General features: G+C 41.6%; 1 protein-coding gene across 1 annotated transcript; it reads left to right on the top strand.

Moving 5' to 3' along the window:
- Positions 1-3,164: 3,164 nt before the first annotated feature.
- On the top strand, positions 3,165-5,626 carry LOC106584432 (uncharacterized). Its single transcript, XM_014169756.2, has 2 exons — positions 3,165-3,987; positions 4,961-5,626. The coding sequence occupies exons 1-2, from the start codon at positions 3,553-3,555 to the stop codon at positions 5,321-5,323; spliced, it is 798 nt and encodes a 265-aa protein (XP_014025231.1). The 5' UTR covers positions 3,165-3,552; the 3' UTR covers positions 5,324-5,626.
- The last annotated feature ends 16,255 nt before the right edge of the window (positions 5,627-21,881 follow it).

Here is a 21,881-nt window from a genome sequence, read left to right as displayed (position 1 = left end):
TAAATGCTTTGTATATTTTTTTAACACAAAACCTAAATAATCACAGGGAGCCAAGTCAAAATGCAGTACACAGATGTAGCGTACTGAAGTCACGTTCTGAGAGAGGTTATATTTGATTTTCAATTTTAAAATGCAGTGCATTGAATAAGAGCAATCATGAGTTAAATAAATCCCGATTTCACACTCTCCATTGAAGATCCATTTCTGGATTTCCAAACTTCGTGATTTGTGCTGAAGAACAGAAATGGTTCAAATTGATTCATAAAATCGAATTAAAGATTATATACGCTGTTATATATTATCTTTGATATATGTTAACCTCAAATTTGCCATAACTTAAGTATACTATTGGAACAATACATATAGCCTAACTCTGCTCTAGGTCTTAATTGAAATAAGAAAAGAAAAACGCAGACACTAGGCCCTCCATGGAATGAGTTTGACTGCTGGATTGCTTCAAAACTAATTAAAACTATAATTTTGATATTATGGATGGTCAGTCCTTGCATCCATATCTCTGTCTATATATTTGAGAGTGGTTACATTTCTCCAGGCCAATCCCTCAGCTTTTTACCAATACATAGGTGGATGTAACCGCTTTGTATTCTTTAAATTAAGGATTCTAGCTTTAATTAATGACACATTTTACCGCATGGCTCACTCATAATACACTGCGTGCACAATTATTAGGCAAGTGAGTATTCTGATCTTCTCATTGTTTCTATTCACATTTTCCAACTCCAAACCATATTAACTTGAATGCTTATTGGATTTAATCATTTTCAGGTGATATGTATTTGTGTAATGAGGGAGGGTGTGGCGAAAGTGAATAACACCTTATATCAAGGTGTGCATAATTATTAGGCAGCCTCATTACCTCAGGTAAAATGGGCCATTATCCTCCAGTGCCACCGTATTCCAGAACTGCAACCTACCTGGAATGTTCAAAAGTACAAGGTGTCAAGTGCTCAGAGACATGGCCAAGGTCAAGAAGACTGAAACAAGACCACCACTGAATAAGATTCACAAGTTGAAGCGTCAAGATTGGGCAAAGAAATACCTGAAGACAGATTTTTCAAAGGTTTTATGGACAGATGAAATGAAAGTGACTCTTGATGGACCAAATGGATGGGCCCGTGGCTGGATCAGTAATGGACACAGGGCACCACTTTGAGTCAGGTGCCAGCAAGGTGAAGGAGGGGTACTGGTATGGGCTGCTATCATTGAGGATGAGGTAGTTGGACCTTTTTGGGTTGAAGATGGACTGAAACTCAACTCCCAAACCTACTGCCAGTTTCTGGAAGATTCTTTCGTCAAACAGTGGTACAGGAAGAAGTCCTCAGCATTCTAGAAGGCCATGATCTTTATGCAGGACAATGCTCCATCACATGCATCCAAGTACTCCACTGCTTGGCTAGCCAGCAAGGGCCTCAAAGATGCCTGAATAACGACCTGGCCCCCTTCCTCACCTGACTTAAATCCTATTGAGAACTTGTGGGCCCTTCTCAAACGTGAGATTTACAGTGAGGGAAGACAATACACCTATTTGAACAGCATTTGGGAGGCTGTGGTTGCTGCTTCAGCGAAACTTGATTGTGAACAGATCAAGAAACTGACACGCCTTCCCTGTGGCTCAGTTGGTAGAGCATGGTGTTTGCAACGCCAGCATGGTGTGTGCAACGCCAGGGTTGTGGGTTTGATTCCCACGGGGGGCCAGTGGAAAAAAAATATATGCATGAAATGTATGTATTCACTTCTGTAAGTCGCTCTGGATAAAAGCGTCTGCTAAATGACTAAAATGTAAATGGAAGGCTCATGGCAGTTCTTGAAAATAAGGGTGGCTTTATTGTTCACTGAATATTTTGAAAGGCCAAAAATGTTATATAATTGTCATTTTGTGTTACTTATCTGTTACACTTACTCTAAAAATTGAGACTCAACAAGTGAGTTGAGAGAAATTATTTTTGTAATTTAGTTGCCTAATAATTCTGCACACTAATAGTTGCCTAATAATTGTGCACACTTATATATTTCCCTGAGAAAGACACAACTCACTTTTCCTTTGTTAAACATTCAGGTTTGAGGTTCAATAACATTTTGGATTGACTGAGAGCATTGTGTTTGTTCAACAATAAAATGAATCCCGAGGAATACAATTTGCCTAACAATTGTGCACGCAGTGTACTTGGATAGTACTGTATATGCTGTAGTAGTAGTTCCACAACTCGGACAGACGAGGGCGATATAGTCCACTGGTTGATCTTCATTCCTCTCATTCTTGGCCAGTGTGAGACGGTTTGCATGCCCTACCTTGTTCTAATACAGCATTACAACTTATCTTTCTTTACTGACGCTAGGAACATTCCTGGAAAGTAGCACTTTGAATGTGCTCTCTAACCAAATTAAATGAAATATAATTAAGCATGAAACATTTTATAGCAAGATTATGTACAGAACAGGGCTATAGGCCTATTGTAGTTTAACTCTAGAATAGCACAAGTGCAACACTTTTTAGTGTTATAATAGTTACAAATAGTCAGCAGCATTTAAAGCTTTTTACATAGAACAATTAAACATTTCATATTCCGTTTGGAACCTAGCAACTGTGACAAGACCTATGCGAGAAATAGTAGAATATTCGTAAAATAATGGAGTTGAGATAGTTCTGCTCTTGATTTGGCACTCATCTGCAACCAAATTATTGAATTTAGATTAAGTAGATAAACTCAAGCAGTGTAGTTTGAGTTATGTCTAGCCTCTTGGCTATTGTCATTGTGCCAAAGGAGTTTGATTTTAGCATATCATATATGATAAATGATTTAATGTTTTATAACAGAAAGGCTTACAGTAAGCCTAACTCGAATGATGCGCACTATGCAGCGCATTCTCTGTTTGAAAACCATTTAAGTAGGGATAACGCTGTTTAAATGCCTTTTGGTGCTGCTGAAGCACCCCCTGAACACCATGTCCTACTAAATCAGAGTGTTTAATCTCCCGTAATTACAAAGATTTGCTGTGGTTAATAAAATTAATCCGCTTCGATTAGACCCCCTACCTCTGCTTCTCCTGTCTCTATTGCCCCTCACCGTGAAGGATAAATTCACGGACATTTAAATAGCGGTACCTTCACAACTGTGATCCATTCTGATCTAGTGTACACAAGATACAGTTGAGCACTGCATAGATAGAAAAAATATACCCTTTTTTTTCTTTCTCTAACCTATCTATTTGGTCTAACAAATTAGATTTTTCTATACCTATTCAAGCTTTGGCATCACATTGAGTTTGAGTCGCCAAACAGAGTACGTTGGGAGGATCCCTTTTAATTGTCCTAACTTGATCTTGTGACCAGAGAGACTTAACTTACTTAGCCCAAAGGACATTGAAGAGAGGCCTCCTACCTGATGGACAGCACAGCAGTGTCCTAGACCAGCATCTTGAAATTAAGAAACAAAAACACCTGTGAAAGAATCTGAGGATTGCCTATTGTGGTGGGTATAGATAATCTACATCGAAAGTATTAGTAACTGCCTTAAAAGTCTAAGAAGAACCATGGAGGACAGAAGCAGCTGCAACAATGACCGGGAGCGCTTGGGAATACGCTTCACCATAGACTACCTGCTGTACAACAAGGACAGTAAGTGTATGAGAGAAGAGCAAAATATTCCCGCAGTGGAGCAGACCCCTCATAGCCTACTGGAGGGCCAGAGTCCTGACATCCTCTCAGAGAGGAAAACGATCAAACCTGGGAGCCCTGAGAAGGGGCCAGAGGGAGAAGAGGGGTCAGAAGAGGAGAATGAAGAAGAGGAGGAGATCAAAGGGGGAAAAGATGAAGAGGAAACCACTACAGACAGCCCACAGGACAAGCCTTCCCAGTCCTACATCTCCCTTATCTCCATGGCCATACTTGCTTCAGAGGAGAAGAAGCTCTTGCTGTGTGACATCTATCAGTGGATCATGGATAACTACCCCTACTTCAAGAGCAAGGTATGTCCAAGTGATTCATTTCAGGGTTCATTTCAAGTTGAGAATTTGTCTGAATTAGGGTTGGGGCCAGTTTCATTTCAATTCAGGAGATACAGTACATTCCAATTCAATAATTTAAAAGAGTGCCATTTATTTAGAAAGTAGATTTTTTAAATGATTGCAATGCAATTTCAATTCACTTAATATATGGACTGAATTTAATTGACATTGCCAACCCTGTATAGCCAATAGCCAATTACTGATATTCCTATCAATTTAACTGAATAACAGTAGACAAGATACGCATGAAAAAAACCTTTGCAAAGTTCTGTGGTCAAGCAATGACTAGTGTGTGGAAAGTTTCCAAAGCTTAAAGTACTATTCTGGGACATTACGCACTTCCTCCACTGTAGTCATAAGGCAGCATCTGAAAATAAAGAGCTTGAAAAAAGTTGATCTATAATTTTAAATGTTCACTATATTCCTATTGTGAGCTGTAGAAACACAGTGGTCTGACTCAGTAATGAGTATAATTGCTGCATGCAGGACCCTGGCTCGGCTGATGCTGTTGTTGCATGGAAGGTCTAACTGAGTCATCTCAAGGCTATAGGTAAACCTGTTGATAGCCGCAACAGGCTAAAAACTAAAACGAGGTCTTTAACAGGTGTAACAGCAAGTTTACCTCATATGATTGGGGGGAGTTTGACAAAGTGAACATGATGGTTTCGTCTGGCAGCCAACTGAAACATCATTGACCAAAGGTCACCATGGACCCTTCACATGAACTTGGCACCAATGAAATGAAAGCAAGAGCAAATTGCCATATTCTCGGTACAGTGTATTAATGTATATACTAGGGATTCAGCTGTGAGGGAAAACGATAATTGGTTTCAAATAAATTAATATACTTTCTGTTCCAGGGCCACATACAACACTTCATTCATTACTCAACTTTATACTTCATGTCTCATATGTGAACTTTGTTGTCCTACAGGATAAGAACTGGAGGAACAGCGTCAGACACAACCTATCCCTGAACGAGTGCTTTGTGAAGGCAGGTCGGAGTGACAATGGTAAAGGCCATTTCTGGGCCATCCACCCTACTAACTTCCAGGACTTCTCCAATGGGGACTACCATCGCCGCCGAGCTCGCCGCAGGATCCGCAGAGTAACAGGACAGCTCCCCTACGCCCTGCACACACCCTATTACCCCCTCCATAGGCCCAGGGGGGTGTGGTGCTGGTGCTGTCCCCCAGCCCACCCTCTGTCTTACGTCTCAGCCAGGATCTATTGGAGCTGGGCCAGCCTGCAGACCAGACGACACCCAGCCACGCTCCGGTTCAATAGCACCACATAGAATTGGATGCATGTTGGATGTTGGTCTGTTCTTTATATGACAGGTGGCTGAGAGAGATGTATTGAGTATGATTGTGAAATCTGTGGCTGGCTGGCACAAATAAGAGTACCAAAGCACCAAAGTACGATTTTGCACAATTTTTGTTTGAAATGTAATACATCAAATTTGTATTGTGATAGTATACATGTATATTGTATTTGATGAATTCTGTATATGAAGAAAATGAATTGTAAATATACTGATGAAGATATTGCAATATTTTATATATCTTGCACAATTTCAAATAAATAAACAAAAAACTCACCCAGCAAAGTGTCATTGATTTCTGTCAGACGAGAAAAGGCTTAAACTGAATGATAACTTTTTGAACTAGTAAATAAAGCACTTTAAAGTAACAAATCTGTACAGAATAATGGACCATACAGATGACTGTTCTGAGAAGACATTTTGTACTCCAGGTAGTACAGTTCATCAACTGAGCATGTGCGTGCGTGCGACTGAATACCTTTATGTGTCTGTGTGTCTTTTTGTGTGCCTGTGTATTCACGTGTGTGGTTGTATGTGTTTGTGTGTTCCTAATTGTGTCTGTGTGTGGTTGTGTGTAGATACAGGATGTTCCTAATTGTGTCTGTGTGTAGTTGTGTGTAGATACAGGGTGTTCCTAATTGTGTCTGTGTGTGGTTGTGTGTAGATACAGGGTGTTCCTAATTGTGTCTGTGTGTGGTTGGGTGTAGATACAGGATGTTCCTAATTGTGTCTGTGTGTGGTTGTGTGTGTGGTTGTGTGTAGATACAGGGTGTTCCTAATTGTGTTTGTGTGGTTGTGTGTGTGGTTGTGTGTAGATACAGGGTGTTCCTAATTGTGTTTGTGTGGTTGTGTGTGTAGTTGTGTGTAGATACAGGGTGTTCCTAATTGTGTCTGTGTGTGGTTGGGTGTGTAGTTGTGTGTAGATACAGGGTGTTCCTAATTGTGTCTGTGTGGTTGTGTGTGTGGTTGTGTGTAGATACAGGGTGTTCCTAATTGTGTCTGTGTGTGGTTGTGTGTGTAGATACAGGGTGTTCCTAATTGTGTCTGTGTGGTTGTGTGTGTGGTTGTGTGTAGATACAGAGTGTTAAAAGTGAGCCCACTCCGGCAGCACGGCGTGGTTTAGATGCTAATTAGTCAGAGCTGCCAGGATACCAAATCTTGTGCCGTAAGAGAGACTAAAGCAGGCTTCCCAAAGCTGACTCCGGGGATAAGCACCTGGATAATCCCACAGATCCCAAGGAGTTTCCAAAAAAATAGGAAGCTTATCACACAGTGTAATCTGTAACCGCTCCTGTGGTGAGGAGACACTGTGGGAGGTGAGGGAAGGAGGGAGGGAGATGAGAGGGGGAGGGGGAGTGGATGTCATGAAGAGGGGGAGGTGCAGGTAGAAGAGGGAACATGGAGAGGGGGAGGTGCAGGTAGAAGAGGGAACATGGAGAGGGGGAGGTGCAGGTGGAGGAGTGGACATGGAAAGGCCTAGAAGACAAGGTCATTGTCAAAGTCATCACAGGCAACAACAAGTAGAAGGTATACAGGTCCACTCAAACCCAACAGTCAATCAAACTCAACTGGAAATGTGAAAGAGATATGATACAGTATACAATAATAATGATCTTTAAACAGGTCTGAAAATGGATAGGGAACTGGCACCATATTTCTTTCCCAAAGGGCAAAACGTGTTCAAATATGCAGCAGCATGGTCAGAAAATCCTATCTGGAGAATACAACAAGATTAAAAAGAAAAGTCAATCATCAGCTATCAGTTATTCCATTAATAGGAAATTCCTATGTGATTTCCAAAGGTTGACATTTAAATTCACAATACTTGAGTTGTTTTTTTGAATGAATTATGCTGCTTGTTTATTGCAATTCATGTGAGGTTTTTTTCAGATAAAGCAATACATCTGATATGTAGATTAGATTACATTGTAAAAAGAAAATAGAATGAATCTATAAATGGGAAAGGGCTCAAATACAAAGGATAAACATCTCAATACCCAATTTCCATCTATGTTCATTAGAGCGATGACAAATCCATCTAATTAATTTTTGTTGACCAAATCTCTCGATTCGTTGTGGACAAGCTAATTAGATCACTAATTTGTTTAATTCCCATGAATTGCACTCTGCATTAAATCCTCAACAATTTGTGAGCTTTTAGGCTTTAATTATGTTGCATATGTTTGCCGCATGCTGGCAGGAAACAAGACTTTGAACAGGTTGCATCCACCACACACACACACACGCACACGCGCACGCACGCACACACACGCACACGCGCACGCACAATCACGCACGCGCACGCACACGCACACGCACACGCACACACACACACACACACACACACACACACACACACACACACACACACACACACACACACACACACACACACACACACACACAGTGACCTATTTGGTGGTTGTGAGGTATAAGGTTGAAGTTCACAGTAAAAGGATCAATGGGAAAACTATCAGACAATGTAGAGCCCCTTGAATGACTTTAACGTGACACAACACATTGTCAAGTTGTTCAACTTTACTAATGATGTCTAATCCAAAATAGCATAATTGAAGGTTTAAAAAAATGTTGGGAATAGACAAGCAATGTGCTATATTCTTTCGGCCTATGACATTGTAGGTGTGCCATGCATTTTAGGAATATGTGAGTTGTCCATCGTCAAGAAACCTGATATCTCAATTTACCAAATAAACTCTCCATTCAATGAATGGTGGTCAGAAGTTAAAAGTGTTTAAGATGACTGACGCAGTCAGTGTGTGGTACACTTTAGCCCCATCCTATAGGGCTATTGCAGAGGGAGGTTGTCAGGTTGGGTGCTTTAACTTCTTAATCTAATAGGATAGGCTGAAGGGTTCAGGGGATTACTGTCCACGACTTGTGCCTGATTAACAGATCTGAGAGTGAGGTAAGAAGATGTGTCCTGCTGGGATGAAAACTTAGGGCCATGTTCTAGTACATTAGTACATTACAATATTCCAAAGCTAGTTTGATAGCTCTGTTGTAGTATCTCTTGGATTGATTATGGCTCAACACAAGACACAATATTGACAAATGTTGACCAAACATTGGCTGATGTCTGATTCCACAGAGAATCTGTAAAACAGAAGAAAATGACATAAAGCTGGGGGTATTATGTGACTGACATTTGATAAGACAGGAAGCACAACTGCACCACCAAAACTTGGCATGTAAAAATTATTATTTCAATAAACGTGTCAAATATGTTAGATTATTTGAATTAGTCAATCCTTACATTACCTAAATTTAGCCAATGGTTAACTTAGTTCAATGACCTAGGATATAACAACTAGGTTAACTAAATTCGTAACGGAATATGTCTGTGTATTTTTTGTTATTTTGATTTCCGAGTCAAGACGGAGTGTGAAAAATTTGTTTCTGAAATCTACTTGTTTTCTCATTTATTGTGTCAAAACTGGACATGGAATAACAGAAAACAAACGACATCAAAATATATTCCTTTATTTTCATACCTGGAAGTACACGTCCCTCATAGAATATTCACAGGGATTACAGCCTAGGTTGGCAGCAGAAAGAAAGGGTTAGACTGTATGAGTGTGACAGAAAGATAAAAATGCTCATGCTAGCAAAGTTGCATAACTTATTATGATGTTAGCATGCCAACAGAACAAACTCAAAAACAATTGAACAAAGTTGGCTTGCACTAGCTGGCTACAGAATAGCTAGCAGGCTGGCTAGTTAGCTCTACTTGGTTACTGGCTATAGTCATGCTAGCTAGTAGTAGCTAATGGAAGTAAATTAGTCCCCCTTATTTAACTAGGCAAGTCTACTTGCGGCAGAAAGGTAGCTCGATCTTCTGTTGGCTAATGGTGTTTGTTGACTAAGTAATAATGAGCTGCAGTTACTGTAAATAGTTACCTATCTGGCACTTTGCATAGCTAACTTTGCTATTGCTTATGTATACAATAATCTCCTTACTAAACTATAGTCAGTGCTGATGCGTGTGTGTGCTTGTGTGTGCGTGTGTGTGTGAGAGTTCTGAATGTCCCCGTAGGAGAAAAGTATAATATGACATTTCAGCTGATCATCATGAACTTCATGTAGTTACATCAAGTAATACAGTAAGTTAAAATAAGCATTTTTATTGTCATTGGTATACTTCACCAACATCCCTTCCTACTCACTGAAAGGCAGACCAAGGCTATACTCAGTAGAAAACATGACTATTGTTATGACAATTGGCCTACTTCTCTGAATGTACACTGTGTACAAAACATTAAGGACACCTACTCTTTCCATGACATAGACTGACCAGGTGAATTCAGGTGAAAGCTATGATCCCTTATTGATGTCACTTGTTAAATCCACTTCAATCGGTGTTGATAAAGGGGAGGAGAAAGGTTAAAGAAGGATTATTTTTAATCCTTGAGACAACTGAGGCATGGATTGTGTATGTGTGCATTCAGAGGGGGAATGGGCAAAACAACATTTTTAAACCTTTAAACTGGGTATGGTAGTAGGTTCTAGGCACACTAGTTTGTGTCAAGACCTGCAATGCTGCTGGGTTTTTCACGCTCAACAGTTTCCTGTGTGTATCAAGAATGTCCACCACCCAAAGGACATTCAGCCAACTTGACACAACTGTGGGAAGAATTGGAGTCAACATGGGCCAGCATCCCTGTGGAATACTTACGACACCTTGTAGAGTCCATGCCCCAACGAATTGAGGCTGTTTTGAGGGCAAAAGGGTGGGTGCAACTCAATATTCGGGAAGGTGTCCTTAATGTTTTGTACACTCAGTGTATACAGGAGTAGGATCTTAATTGATCACCCAGTTGTTGCAAACTTATAGCTTATTTGAGGTTTAAAAAGGCTTCTATAGTTTGTAATTTCCACTTTAAAATGACTGACTTGATTTGCCCTAACTAAGAATTTATCAACCCTGACAAAAGTATCAATGATTTATAATCCACACAATAATTCACATTTCCTGTTTCTGCAGGAAAAAAATGTTGCTGTGAGAAAATTATCCAATTAACATCCTACATCTGTACATACCGCCTGTGTGGGGGGTATGGGGGGGGTATGTACAGGGGGGGGGGGGTCGATGATCAATGATACGCTACCAGTCTAATATTATTTGGTAACTGATTCCCCCCCCCACACACAAACACTCTCGCTCTCTCCCTATCCCTCTCTCTCTCTCACACACACACACACACACACACACACACACACACACACACACACACACACACACACACACACACACACACACACACACACACACACACACACACCACACACACACACACACACACACACACACACACACACACACACAGGACCATTCACACAGTTCAGTCACTCAGCCCTATCCAGTAGACATGATGCTCTCAAGGCCCCGCACTACTGCCTCCTACAACATCCTGATGGGAAGCAATATTCCTGGCCCCAAGACTGTGAGTCTGCCTATTTCTCTAACCCTGCTGTACCCTACTGTGCTGAGTCAATATGACTCTAGAACAGTTATACACTATTTGAAATGGAATGCTCAACAGTGTTAATCTCTCTCTCTCAATTCAATTCAAATGGGCTTTATTGGCACGGGAAACATGACAATCCTCACAGTTCACTCACAGATGGTATGTAAGCTGTTTGATGGCACCTGCATGCCTGTTTGAGGGACAACTGGATAGAATATATAATAATTACTGGACATCAGCTTAGACCCTCCTGTTCTTCCCTGCAGAAGTAATCTAGAAATCGAACCTTTCTGCAGCAGGTACAGTAGCTCTGGCCGGGCAGCTTCATAGCAGGTTGAGGGACTAACTTACTTCCACTAGCTACTACTAGCTAGCATGACTATAGCCAGTAACCAGGTAGGGCTATCTAGCCAGCCTTGTAGCCAAGTAGTGCAAACCAACTTTGTTCAGTTGTTGTTGAGTTTGTTCTATTGGTGTGCTAACTTCATAATTAGTTCTGCATCTTAGTCTAACATGAGTATTTTTATCTTCCTGTCACACTCACACTGTCTAATCCTTTATTTGTGCTGCCAACCTAGACTGTAACACCCCCCCTAAACCCTGTGAATATTATATGAGGGGGTGTGTACTTCCAGGCAGTGTCGATTTTAGCATGTTAATCTTGGTGGGGCAAACTCAAAAAAAGATGCATGCCAGCAAAGACACTACACAACACAACACTAAACAATACATCAATAGCACTATAGCGGTGACAAGCGGTGCCTACAAACTGTTAGGGCCTACATAAAGCTGTCCCAACAGCAGAGCTTTCTTTCCAGGACAATGGAGTGAATCCTTACCACCACTACACCTGGCTATCAGCAGAGCCTTGTCTGGCAGCAAAAAAATTCATTCAGCCTCGTTTACTGCCTTTTAAAAAAAAACATAGCTGATATGGCTGACTTGCTTAAACAAATTTGGTTTCTACTGACAATTGAGATGAACAAACTATGGCATAAGGGAACGATGAGCAGATAAGAGGTATTCCGTCATTTCGATTAAGACATTAATGAGCGAGCGACGACGGACATAGTCAATATAACTATGTGTTTAGCACTTTTGAAATGTAGTGGTCTGTGGTTTCCACCTGCAGAACCACTCCTTTATTGGGGGTGTCTTGCTTATTGCCTATAATTTCCACCTGTTGTCTATTCCATTTGCTTCCTAAGTGGACAGTTTGATTTCACAGAAGTGTGATTGACTTGGAGTTACATTGTGTTGTTTAAGTGTTCCCTTTATTTTTTTGAGCAGTATATATTTTTTTACATTGTATGTAAACTGATATGTGACACTTATTAATGCCAAAATAACATGCATAACAGGCAAGCCCCAAAAATATATAATTTGTCCATTAAAATAACATAAATTTGATCAGAAATACAGTGTAGACATTGTTAATTTTGTAAATGACTATTGTAGCTGGAAACGGCAGATTTCTAATGGAATATCTACATAGGTGTACAGATGCCTATTATCAGCAACCATCACTCCTGTGTTCCAATGGCACGTTATGTTAGCTAATCCAAGTTTATCATTTTAAAAGGCTAATTGGTCATTAGAAAACCCTTTTACAATTATGTTAGCACAGCTGAAAACTGTTGTTCTGATTAAAGAAGCAATAAAACTGTCCTTCTTTAGACTAGTTGAGTATCTGGAGCATCAGCATTTGTGGGTTCGATTACAGACTCAAAATGGCTAGAAACAAAGAACTTTCTTCTGAAACTCATCAGTCTATTCTTGTTCTGAGAAATGAAGGCTATTCCATGTGAGAAATTGCCAAGAAACTGAAAATCTCGTACAACACTGTGTACTACTCCCTTCACAGAACAGTGTAAACTGGCCCTAACCAGAATGGGAAGAGGAGTGGGAGGCTCCGGTGCACAACTGAGCAAGAGGACAAGTAAATTAGAGTGTCTAGTTTGAGAAACAGACGCCTCACAAGTCCTCAACTGGCAGCTTCATTAAATAGTACCCGCAAAACACCAGTCTCAATGTTAACCTGTCTGGGCTAGGGGGCAGTATTTTCACGGACGGATAAAAAACGTACCCAATTTAAACTGGTTACTACTCTTGCCCAGAAACGAGAATATGCATATTATTAGTAGATTTGGATAGAAAACACTCGTAAGTTTCTAAAACTGTTTGAATGGTGTCTGTGAGTATAACAGAACTCATATGGCAGGCAAAAACCTGAGAAAATTCCAAGCAGGAAGTGGCCTGTCTGAGAATTTGTAGTTCTTCTTTTGATTCTCTATCGAAACTACACTATCTGTGGGGTTACGTAGCACTTTCTGAGGCTTCCATTGGCTCTCTAAAGCCTTCAGAAAGTAGATTGAGGCGTCTCCTGTCTCTGGGCAGAGTATAGTAGCTCAGTTTCTCAGTGGTCTGCCTGGTGACAAAGAGATTGGATATGCGTGTTCACGAGACCACTCTGTTTTTTCTTTTCCTCTTTGAATGAATACACTATTCTCCGGTTGGAATATTATCGCTATTTTGCGAGAAAAATACCATATAAATTGATTTTAAACAGCGTTTGACATGCTTCTAAGTACGGTAATGGAACATTTAGAATTTTTTGTCTCAAAATGCGCTCACGCGTTACCCTTTGGATAGTGACCTGAACGCACGAACAAAACTGAGGTATTTGGACATAACTATGGATTATTTGGAACAAAAACTACATTTCTTGTGGAAGTAGCAGTCCTGGGAGTGCATTCTGACGAAGATCAGCAAAGGTAATACCATTTTTCTAATACTAATTCTGAGTTTAGTGTGCCTCGAACTTGGCGGGTATCTGAATAGCTCACCGTAATGGCTGAGCTATGTACTCAGAATATTGCAAAATGTGCTTTCGCCGAAAAGCTATTTTAAAATCTGACATAGCGATTGCATAAAGGAGTTCTGTATCTATAATTCTTAAAATAATTGTTATGTATTTTGTCAACGTTTATGATGAGTAATTTAGTAAATTCACCAGAAGTTTTCGGTGGGAATACATTTTCTGAACATCACACGCCAATGTAAAAAGCTGTTTTTTTATATAAATATGAACTTGATTGAATAAAACATGCATGTATTGTATAACATAATGTTCTAGGAGTGTCATCTGATGAAGATCATCAAAGGTTAGTGCTTCATTTAGCTGTGTTTTGGGTTTTTGTGACATATATGCTTGCTTGGAAAATGGCTGTGTGATTATTTTTGGCTATGTACTCTCCTAACGTAATCTAATGTTTTGCTTTCGCTGTAAAGCCTTTTTGAAATCGGACAATGTGGTTAGATTAACGAGAGTCTTATCTTTAAAATGGTGTAAAATAGTCATATGTTTGAAAAATTGAAATGATTGCATTTTTGAGGTTTTTGTATTTCGCGCCACGCTGTTCCACTGGCTGTTGAATAGAGTGGGACGGTCACGTCCCACCTAGCTCATAGAGGTTAACAGTGAAGAGGCGACTCCGGGATGCTGGCCTTCTAGCAGAGTTGCAAAGAAAAAGCCATATCTCAGACTGGCCAATAAAAAGAAAAGATTAAGATGGGCAAAAGAACACAGACACTGGATAGAGGAACTCTGCCTAGAAGCCCAGCATCCTGGAGTCGCCTCTTCACTGTTGACGTTGAGACTGGTGTTTTGCGGGTTCTATTTAATGAAGCTGCCAGTTGAGGACTTGTGAGGTGTCTGTTTCTCAAACTAGACACTCTAATGTACTTGTCCTCTTTGTAATGATGGGGCGTTGAGTCGGAAGTCGGAAACGTTTGAATTAAACAACAAAAGCAAGAACACGACATTAACATAAGGCAGTACGCCAATACACAAGAACAATACTAACTGGTGAGTGAACATGGAAGACTGACATATAAAGGGGAGGAAATTATGAAGGTAATGGAGTCCAGGTGTGAATCATAATGATCATAATGATTCACCGGTGCATGAAATTATGGGTGCCAGTTTAACAGTGTAGGTTCCGTCCCTCTCTTCGCCCCAACCCGGGCTCGAACCAGGGACCCTTGCACACATCAACAACTGACACCCCACGAAGCATCGTTACCCATCGCGCCACAAAAGCCGCGGCCCTTGCGACGCAAGGGGAAACCCTACTTCAAGTCTCAGAGCGAGTGACGTCACCGATTGAAATGCTACTAGCGCGCACCACCGCTAACTAACTAGCCATTTCACATCGGTTACACCAGGACCAGTGGTTAGTACTCTAGCGACGTCATACGCCGGAAGGGAGGAGCAGGAGCAGACGTGACACTCTTGCTCAGTTGTGCACCGGGGCCTTCCACTCCTCTTTCTATTCTGGTTAGAGCCAGTTTGTGCTGTTCTGTGAAGGGAGTAGTACACAGTGTTGTATGAGATCTTCAGTTTCTTGGCAATTTCTCACATGGAATAGCCTTCATTTCTCAGAACAAGAATAGACTGACGAGTTTCAGAAGAAAGTTCTTTGTTTCTAGCCATTTTGAGCCTGTAATCAAACCCACAAATGCTGATGCTCCAGATACTCAACTAGTCTAAAGAAGGACAGTTTTATTGCTTCTTTAATCAGAACAACAGTTTTCAGCTGTGCTAACATAATTGTAAAAGGGTTTTCTAATGACCAATTAGCATTTTAAAATGATAAACTTGGATTAGCTAACACAACGTGCCATTGGAACACAGGGGTGATGGTTGCTGATAATGGGCCTCTGTACGCCTATGTAGATATTCCATTAAAAATCTGCCGTTTCCAGCTACAATAGTCATTTACAAAATTAACAATATCTACACTGTATTTCTGATCAATTTGATGTTATTTTAATGGACAAAAAAACTAGTTTTTCTTTCAAAAACAAGGACATTTCTAAGTGACCCAAAATATTTGAACGGTAGTGTATATTTTATTTATGTTTTCGTTTTTTTTGTTGTTTTTTTTGCAAAAATATGGCGCTTAGAACAGCCCCACCTGCCCTGAATGATGGGTCGCCACTGCTTCAAGATATGAACCAAATGAAAAACGGAGAGACAAAAAATGTATACATTTTGTTGTTATTTGTTTTTTGTTATTCCATGTCCAATGATGACACAATAAATAAGAACACCTTTTTTTATTATTGGTTATCAGAAACGAGAAACGAGACATTTTCAGTTTATGACTCGGAAAATCAAAGTAAGGAAAGGTACACGGACCCATGGCAGATAGACTTGCATGAACTTGAAGTTTTGGAAAAGGTCGAAACAAGGTATTGTAAAGCTTCTGAATAGATAGAAACAGGTAGACTATTTAGACGTCAGCATTATGCTGCACCTGAACCGTTATCTCCGTCGTGTACAGTTGTGTCACAGGAACAATAGCCTCTGCTGCCTGAGCATCAAAGGCCCCATAATAGTCAATCGATTATCATGAATGCGAGGCGCTATTCGACACATTACTGTTAACAATCATTTGCCTCCCAATGCACGGTTGCCATCTTTGAAGCAATGTTTTATTGCCTTTCTTTTCATCTGCATCTGTCATCCCTGAGGTACACTGTTTGATCTCTCCCCACAACCCCCTCTCTGTCCCCGGGGTCGCGTTGACCTGTTGATTGGCAGCTGGGCTCAGACATATGGTAGGACGAGGCATCGACCGGCGCTCCCGGGAGACGAAGGCAGACGGAGTGATTTTCTTTTGCAGGGGGAGCGGTGATGAGAGCGGAGAAAGGACCAGCGGTGCCGCGCTGCGTAAAGAGCGATATGGCATATAACCACTAGATGGTGCAAGATGTCAATAAATCCTCAACATTGTTGACCATTTGTAACAATTATTTCAGTAGGGCTCTATTTCGTCACACTTTATGGAAATTCTACACACGCAATATGTAGACTTGCATGTCACTTTCTGGGTACAAAATACAAGCGACAGATTAAGACATCTTAGTAAAACCAGGAAAGCAATACTTCACAGAACAAGACACTAATTAAAAAAATTGTCAGATGAGAATCTCAAGAGATCAGCTCTTTCTCTCCTGGTGAGTATCAGATGGCTCATTATATTGGAAATATCATATTAACCCGATCATTATAATGTTCCCTTACTTGATGCCTTATGCTACCTTTCCTAAGATGTGGATGTCGATTAAGGCAAGCCCCCTGCACCTCTGATTCAGAGGGGTTGGGTTAAATGCGGAAGACACATTTCAGTTGAAGGCATCCAGGAGTACAACTGACTAGGTATCCCCCTTTCCTTCTCCTTTTACTGTAGGGCTAAGCAATACCACCGTATGCTAGTCCAATGTGTCCTAATAGGGGAAGCTGAAATCTCTAAAACCAGGAAAGATGTGATACAGCCTCTGGTCAGGGGGAGATGCTAGATGTTAGAGTCCAGTGCCCTTTCCCTTTCTCCCTCCCTGGGGACCACGGTTTCTATGGTGATGGTTCTCGGCCAGGCCAGCAGTGAACCCTGCTGACCCTTAACCTTTAGGCCATGGCCAGGGTCAAGAGGTCAGTGGTGGCCAGAGGGCAATGAGAGCACTTCCATGATTGCCACTCTGATGCTCACTCAATTTTTTTATTTAACCTTTATTTAACTAGGCAAGTCAGTTAAGAACAAATTCTTATTTGCAATGACAGTCTACCAGAGAACAGTGAGTTAACTGCCTTGTTCAGCGGCAGAACAACAGAGTTTTACCTTGTCAGCTCTGGGATTCAATCCAGCAACCTTTCAGTTACTGGCCTAACGCTCTTACTGCTAGGTTACCTGCCACCTCACTGCCCCCTCATCTGCAGTCCTCACCTTTCTCCCAGATTTCACCTCCCATTTGCATTTATATTGGAAACATCAGTGCATAACATTCCATATTTTCGCATTTTTGTTTCTGTAGGTATTCTACTCTTAAGGCAACGTATGTGCGCTCAATAGTCTACAAATTGCATTTGATTCTATACATTCTCATACATATATTGCCTATATACACATGGATGGACATTCTATGTATTTTATGAGTTATCGGTAGGCTACGAGTAATGCACAATATTCAGCTCTAACCCCTGTGTGACCAAATTACGTTTATGACAGCAATAATGATCATCGGTATTCCCCACAGCCCCCTGTAACCCACTGTAGGCTACGTGTTGATGTTTATAGGCCAAAGTGTGAATGTATGGAAGGGGGGATGGGAAATGCACCACTGGCCTACTCGCAGGGAATAATTGCAGAATCGTGGGTACTAAAAGTCATGTGACCCTAGCCTTCTGCTCCCAAATAATTTATCCCCTGGCAGATAGCTCGTCAATATCAATTTATTAATTTAACAGCTGTGGACTGATAATAGGGACTGCACACGGTTAGTGTCCTGAAGCAGGGAATAAGAACACATTTTACAGTGAGGCTAGAGGATGGAGGGAGGTTAGAGGTGTGAGGAGAAAGATAGCCGAGGGAGAGAGAGGCTGGGGCTGTGGAGTGATCAATGATGATGTAGAGGGAGTGATGGAGTTTGTGGTGTAAAAGGGGGATGTCATTGTTCATGACACAAGGCTGTTGATGAGAACATATGAACATTTATTTATTAAGACCTAATTTGATGACATTCAGTGACACTAACATGTCTGGAAGGTTCAAGTTAAACTATGCTACATAAAGACATCCTCTTTATGTTAAACATAATAATATTAATACTTCCCAAAAAACAACATCAATTTGAACCCTGACCCTCTTGACCTTTATGCCCTCAGTTTGAATCCCGATAAAAAAGGGTAATAAATATACATCCGGCATAGTGCATATACAATCTCCTAGCTAGCACCCCCTCACCCCGCAAACTAGTCCCAAGCTATTTCATAACATCCCTGAAGGAGGCTAAAAGGAATTTTAAGAACCCACTACTCTGGGACCTTCTACCTTCCTCCACTGACCCTCATCTTCTGATTCCACCCCCTGACCCCACTTACACAGGCCAGTGACAGTACTGACACTCCTCTCTCACTTCCGTTGGTCAGCTGTACAGGAGAAGGACTTATTTGAATAAACAAATTTGCATTGTTTCTGAGGTCTTAAAAATTGATGCTATTTTTCACTCCATCACTGACCCGTCAATCCATCTTTTTGTCATCCATCCATCTATCTATCCATCCATATCAATCCATTTTTGCACAATGAATGAAAAACAAGAGTGAAGGTGACAAGCATGCAGCGAATGGTCATGGGAGCTGAAAGTCATTATACTTATATACATTTTCATCTTCTATAATCCATATTTTTACAGAACAAATCATTTCCCCTTTTATTTTTCTTTGATACATTTTTCTTCTTCTTCATTGTAATATTCCAGGGGGTTCTGATACGTACAGTTCATACCATGCACATGCTTTACTGTTCTGAACACTGTCTTTATGCTAACAACCCCTGTAGTGGACTCTCAGCCTTTGGAGAGGGCTGTATGCTGTACGGCGGTGGCAAGTGTCAATGGAGAGGCCGTGTCGGTGTGAGAGATGATAGACTGGGGTTAAGAGGTGTCAACACACAGCGAGAGCTTGAGGACTCTTCAACTGAGCTGCCTGACACTCTCCAGGCCTCTCCTTTGATTAACTGCACTATAGACAGCCATTCATGCACACACACACACACACACACACACACACACACACACACACACACACACACACACACACACACACACACACACACACACACACACACACACACACACTCTGATCCTATGACACAAACTCAGAGCCTCTCTCTCTCTTTCACTTCACACACTCACAAATCCCCTCCTGAGAGAGGGGCGAACACATCACGCTGCAGTGGGGAGCCTGTGTGTGTGGCTGACATACAGGAGGTGAGGGTGTGTTCACAGAGGCTCTGTGATAGGTCCTCAAAGACCACAATGGATTTCTCACACATCCAATGTGAGGTATATGTCTGCTGGAGTGTGAAATACAATACTGTGGGGCTTTGCTCCTGTCAGACTGTGTCGAGCAACATACAAAGTATCATACAAGACACACTCTCTTTCCCTCTCTTTCCTACGGACACACATACTGAAGAAAATAATACACTTTAAAAGAGCTTAAAACTCATTTTACTTATTTAAGTTTTTGTTGGTTATAATTGAAAATAAGTAAGACTGTTAACCCCAAATTTGTACCAAACCAATAATTTGGCCAATAAATGTACCTAATTTGTGTGAACCTGGGCCCTCTTATATTTCCCTTAATTAAGTCTCCCTTTCAACATCTGTCATGTCATTTGGGGTGTATAGCTTTCTTTTCAGACTGCTTCGAAAATCACCCCTTATTTGTTCCTGTCATGACCGCTGACCTCAGACACGTGTGGTTGGACTCTGCTCTGAGCGGATATTAGGCCGTCAAACCTTATTCGCCCCCTAGGTCTCCCTAAACAGCTGGAGAGGTCCCCTCTCCCTCCCCTCCTCACCCACTGCTCCTGCAGCTGTCCACTTTAAAACATACATTGAACAGAAATAGAGATATGAAATAAAAACCAAAACATTCCCGAAGTCTAGATATTGCATATGTCAATAACTATATCAAGAGAATGCTAATGTGCAAAGATAGGCATATGACTCACAGCAGTAGCACTAACTGTACTTCAGGGAGCAGATTAATGAATCTCAATAGCCAGAGATGAAAGCTGGCTAGAAATGAAATCAACACAAGGACCTGAATAACGGGTATCAGTTCATCACTCCCCTCTTCGCGTGAGCTGTGAGGTAGAAAATATGGAGATAAAGAGTGGTAGAGATGGAGTGGTAGATGAAGGAGGTAAGGGTCATAGAGAATGGTCCCTTTATGCTTTTCTTGGCCACCTCTCTCAAATGTTATTTTATTAGCCCTGTCAGATTGGAATTTGCCCAAATGTAAACAGATAGAACGGGCTTAATTAAGAATTTTTGAACGGGGATACAGTCAAGTCCGGAAACATTAGAGAGATGCAACCGGGTGTCGTAAAGATTGATTGAGACAAAGAGGATGGAAGGACAGGGAGAAACAGTTGGTGGAGGAAGGGGGGCCAGGAGTGGTATATGATACAATGGAGGTATATTCTTCTGTTGCTCCGGGCAGGGCTCCGAAATGGGTTTGGAAAGATAGGGAGAAACGATTTTTAATGCATTAACAGCCTGCTTGTGTAGGGCAATAACAAGGACAAGATCCGCGCTAAAATGTTTGACATCCTGCACAGAGATCAATGGATCCCGGCTCTGCGCATTAACAGAACACACACACCTAGGACCATGTATCCGCCTCGGCTACCAGCCTAGATAACACACACACCTAGGACCATGTATCCGCCTCGGCTACCAGCCTAGATAACACACACACCTAGGACCATGTATCTGCCTCGGCTACCAGCCTAGATAACACACACACCTAGGACCATGTATCTGCCTCGGCTACCAGCCTAGATAACACACACACCTAGGACCATGTATCTGCCTCGGCTACCAGCCTAGATAACACACACACCTAGGACCATGTATCTGCCTCGGCTACCGGCCTAAATAAGACACACACCTAGGACCATGTATCCGCCTCGGCTACCAGCCTAGATAACACACACCTAGGACCATGTATCTGCCTCGGCTACCAGCCTAGATAACACACACACCTAGGACCATGTATCTGCCTCGGCTACCAGCCTAGATAACACACACACCTAGGACCATGTATCTGCCTCGGCTACCAGCCTAGATAACACACACACCTAGGACCATGTATCTGCCTCGGCTACCAGCCTAGATAACACACACACCTAGGACCATGTATCTGCCTCGGCTACCAGCCTAGATAACACACACACCTAGGACCATGTATCTGCCTCGGCTACCAGCCTAGATAACACACACACCTAGGACCATGTATCTGCCTCGGCTACCAGCCTAGATAACACACACACCTAGGACCATGTATCTGCCTCGGCTACCAGCCTAGATAACACACACACCTAGGACCATGTATCTGCCTCGGCTACCAGCCTAGATAACACACACACACCTAGGACCATGTATCTGCCTCGGCTACCAGCCTAGATAAC

This window comes from Salmo salar, chromosome 23 (genome assembly GCF_965601325.2).
Source record: "Salmo salar chromosome 23, fSalSal1, whole genome shotgun sequence".
Taxonomy (NCBI): Eukaryota; Metazoa; Chordata; class Actinopteri; order Salmoniformes; family Salmonidae; genus Salmo; species Salmo salar.
Note: the sequence above shows the minus strand (reverse complement) of the source record. Positions and strands in the feature narration are given on the sequence as shown.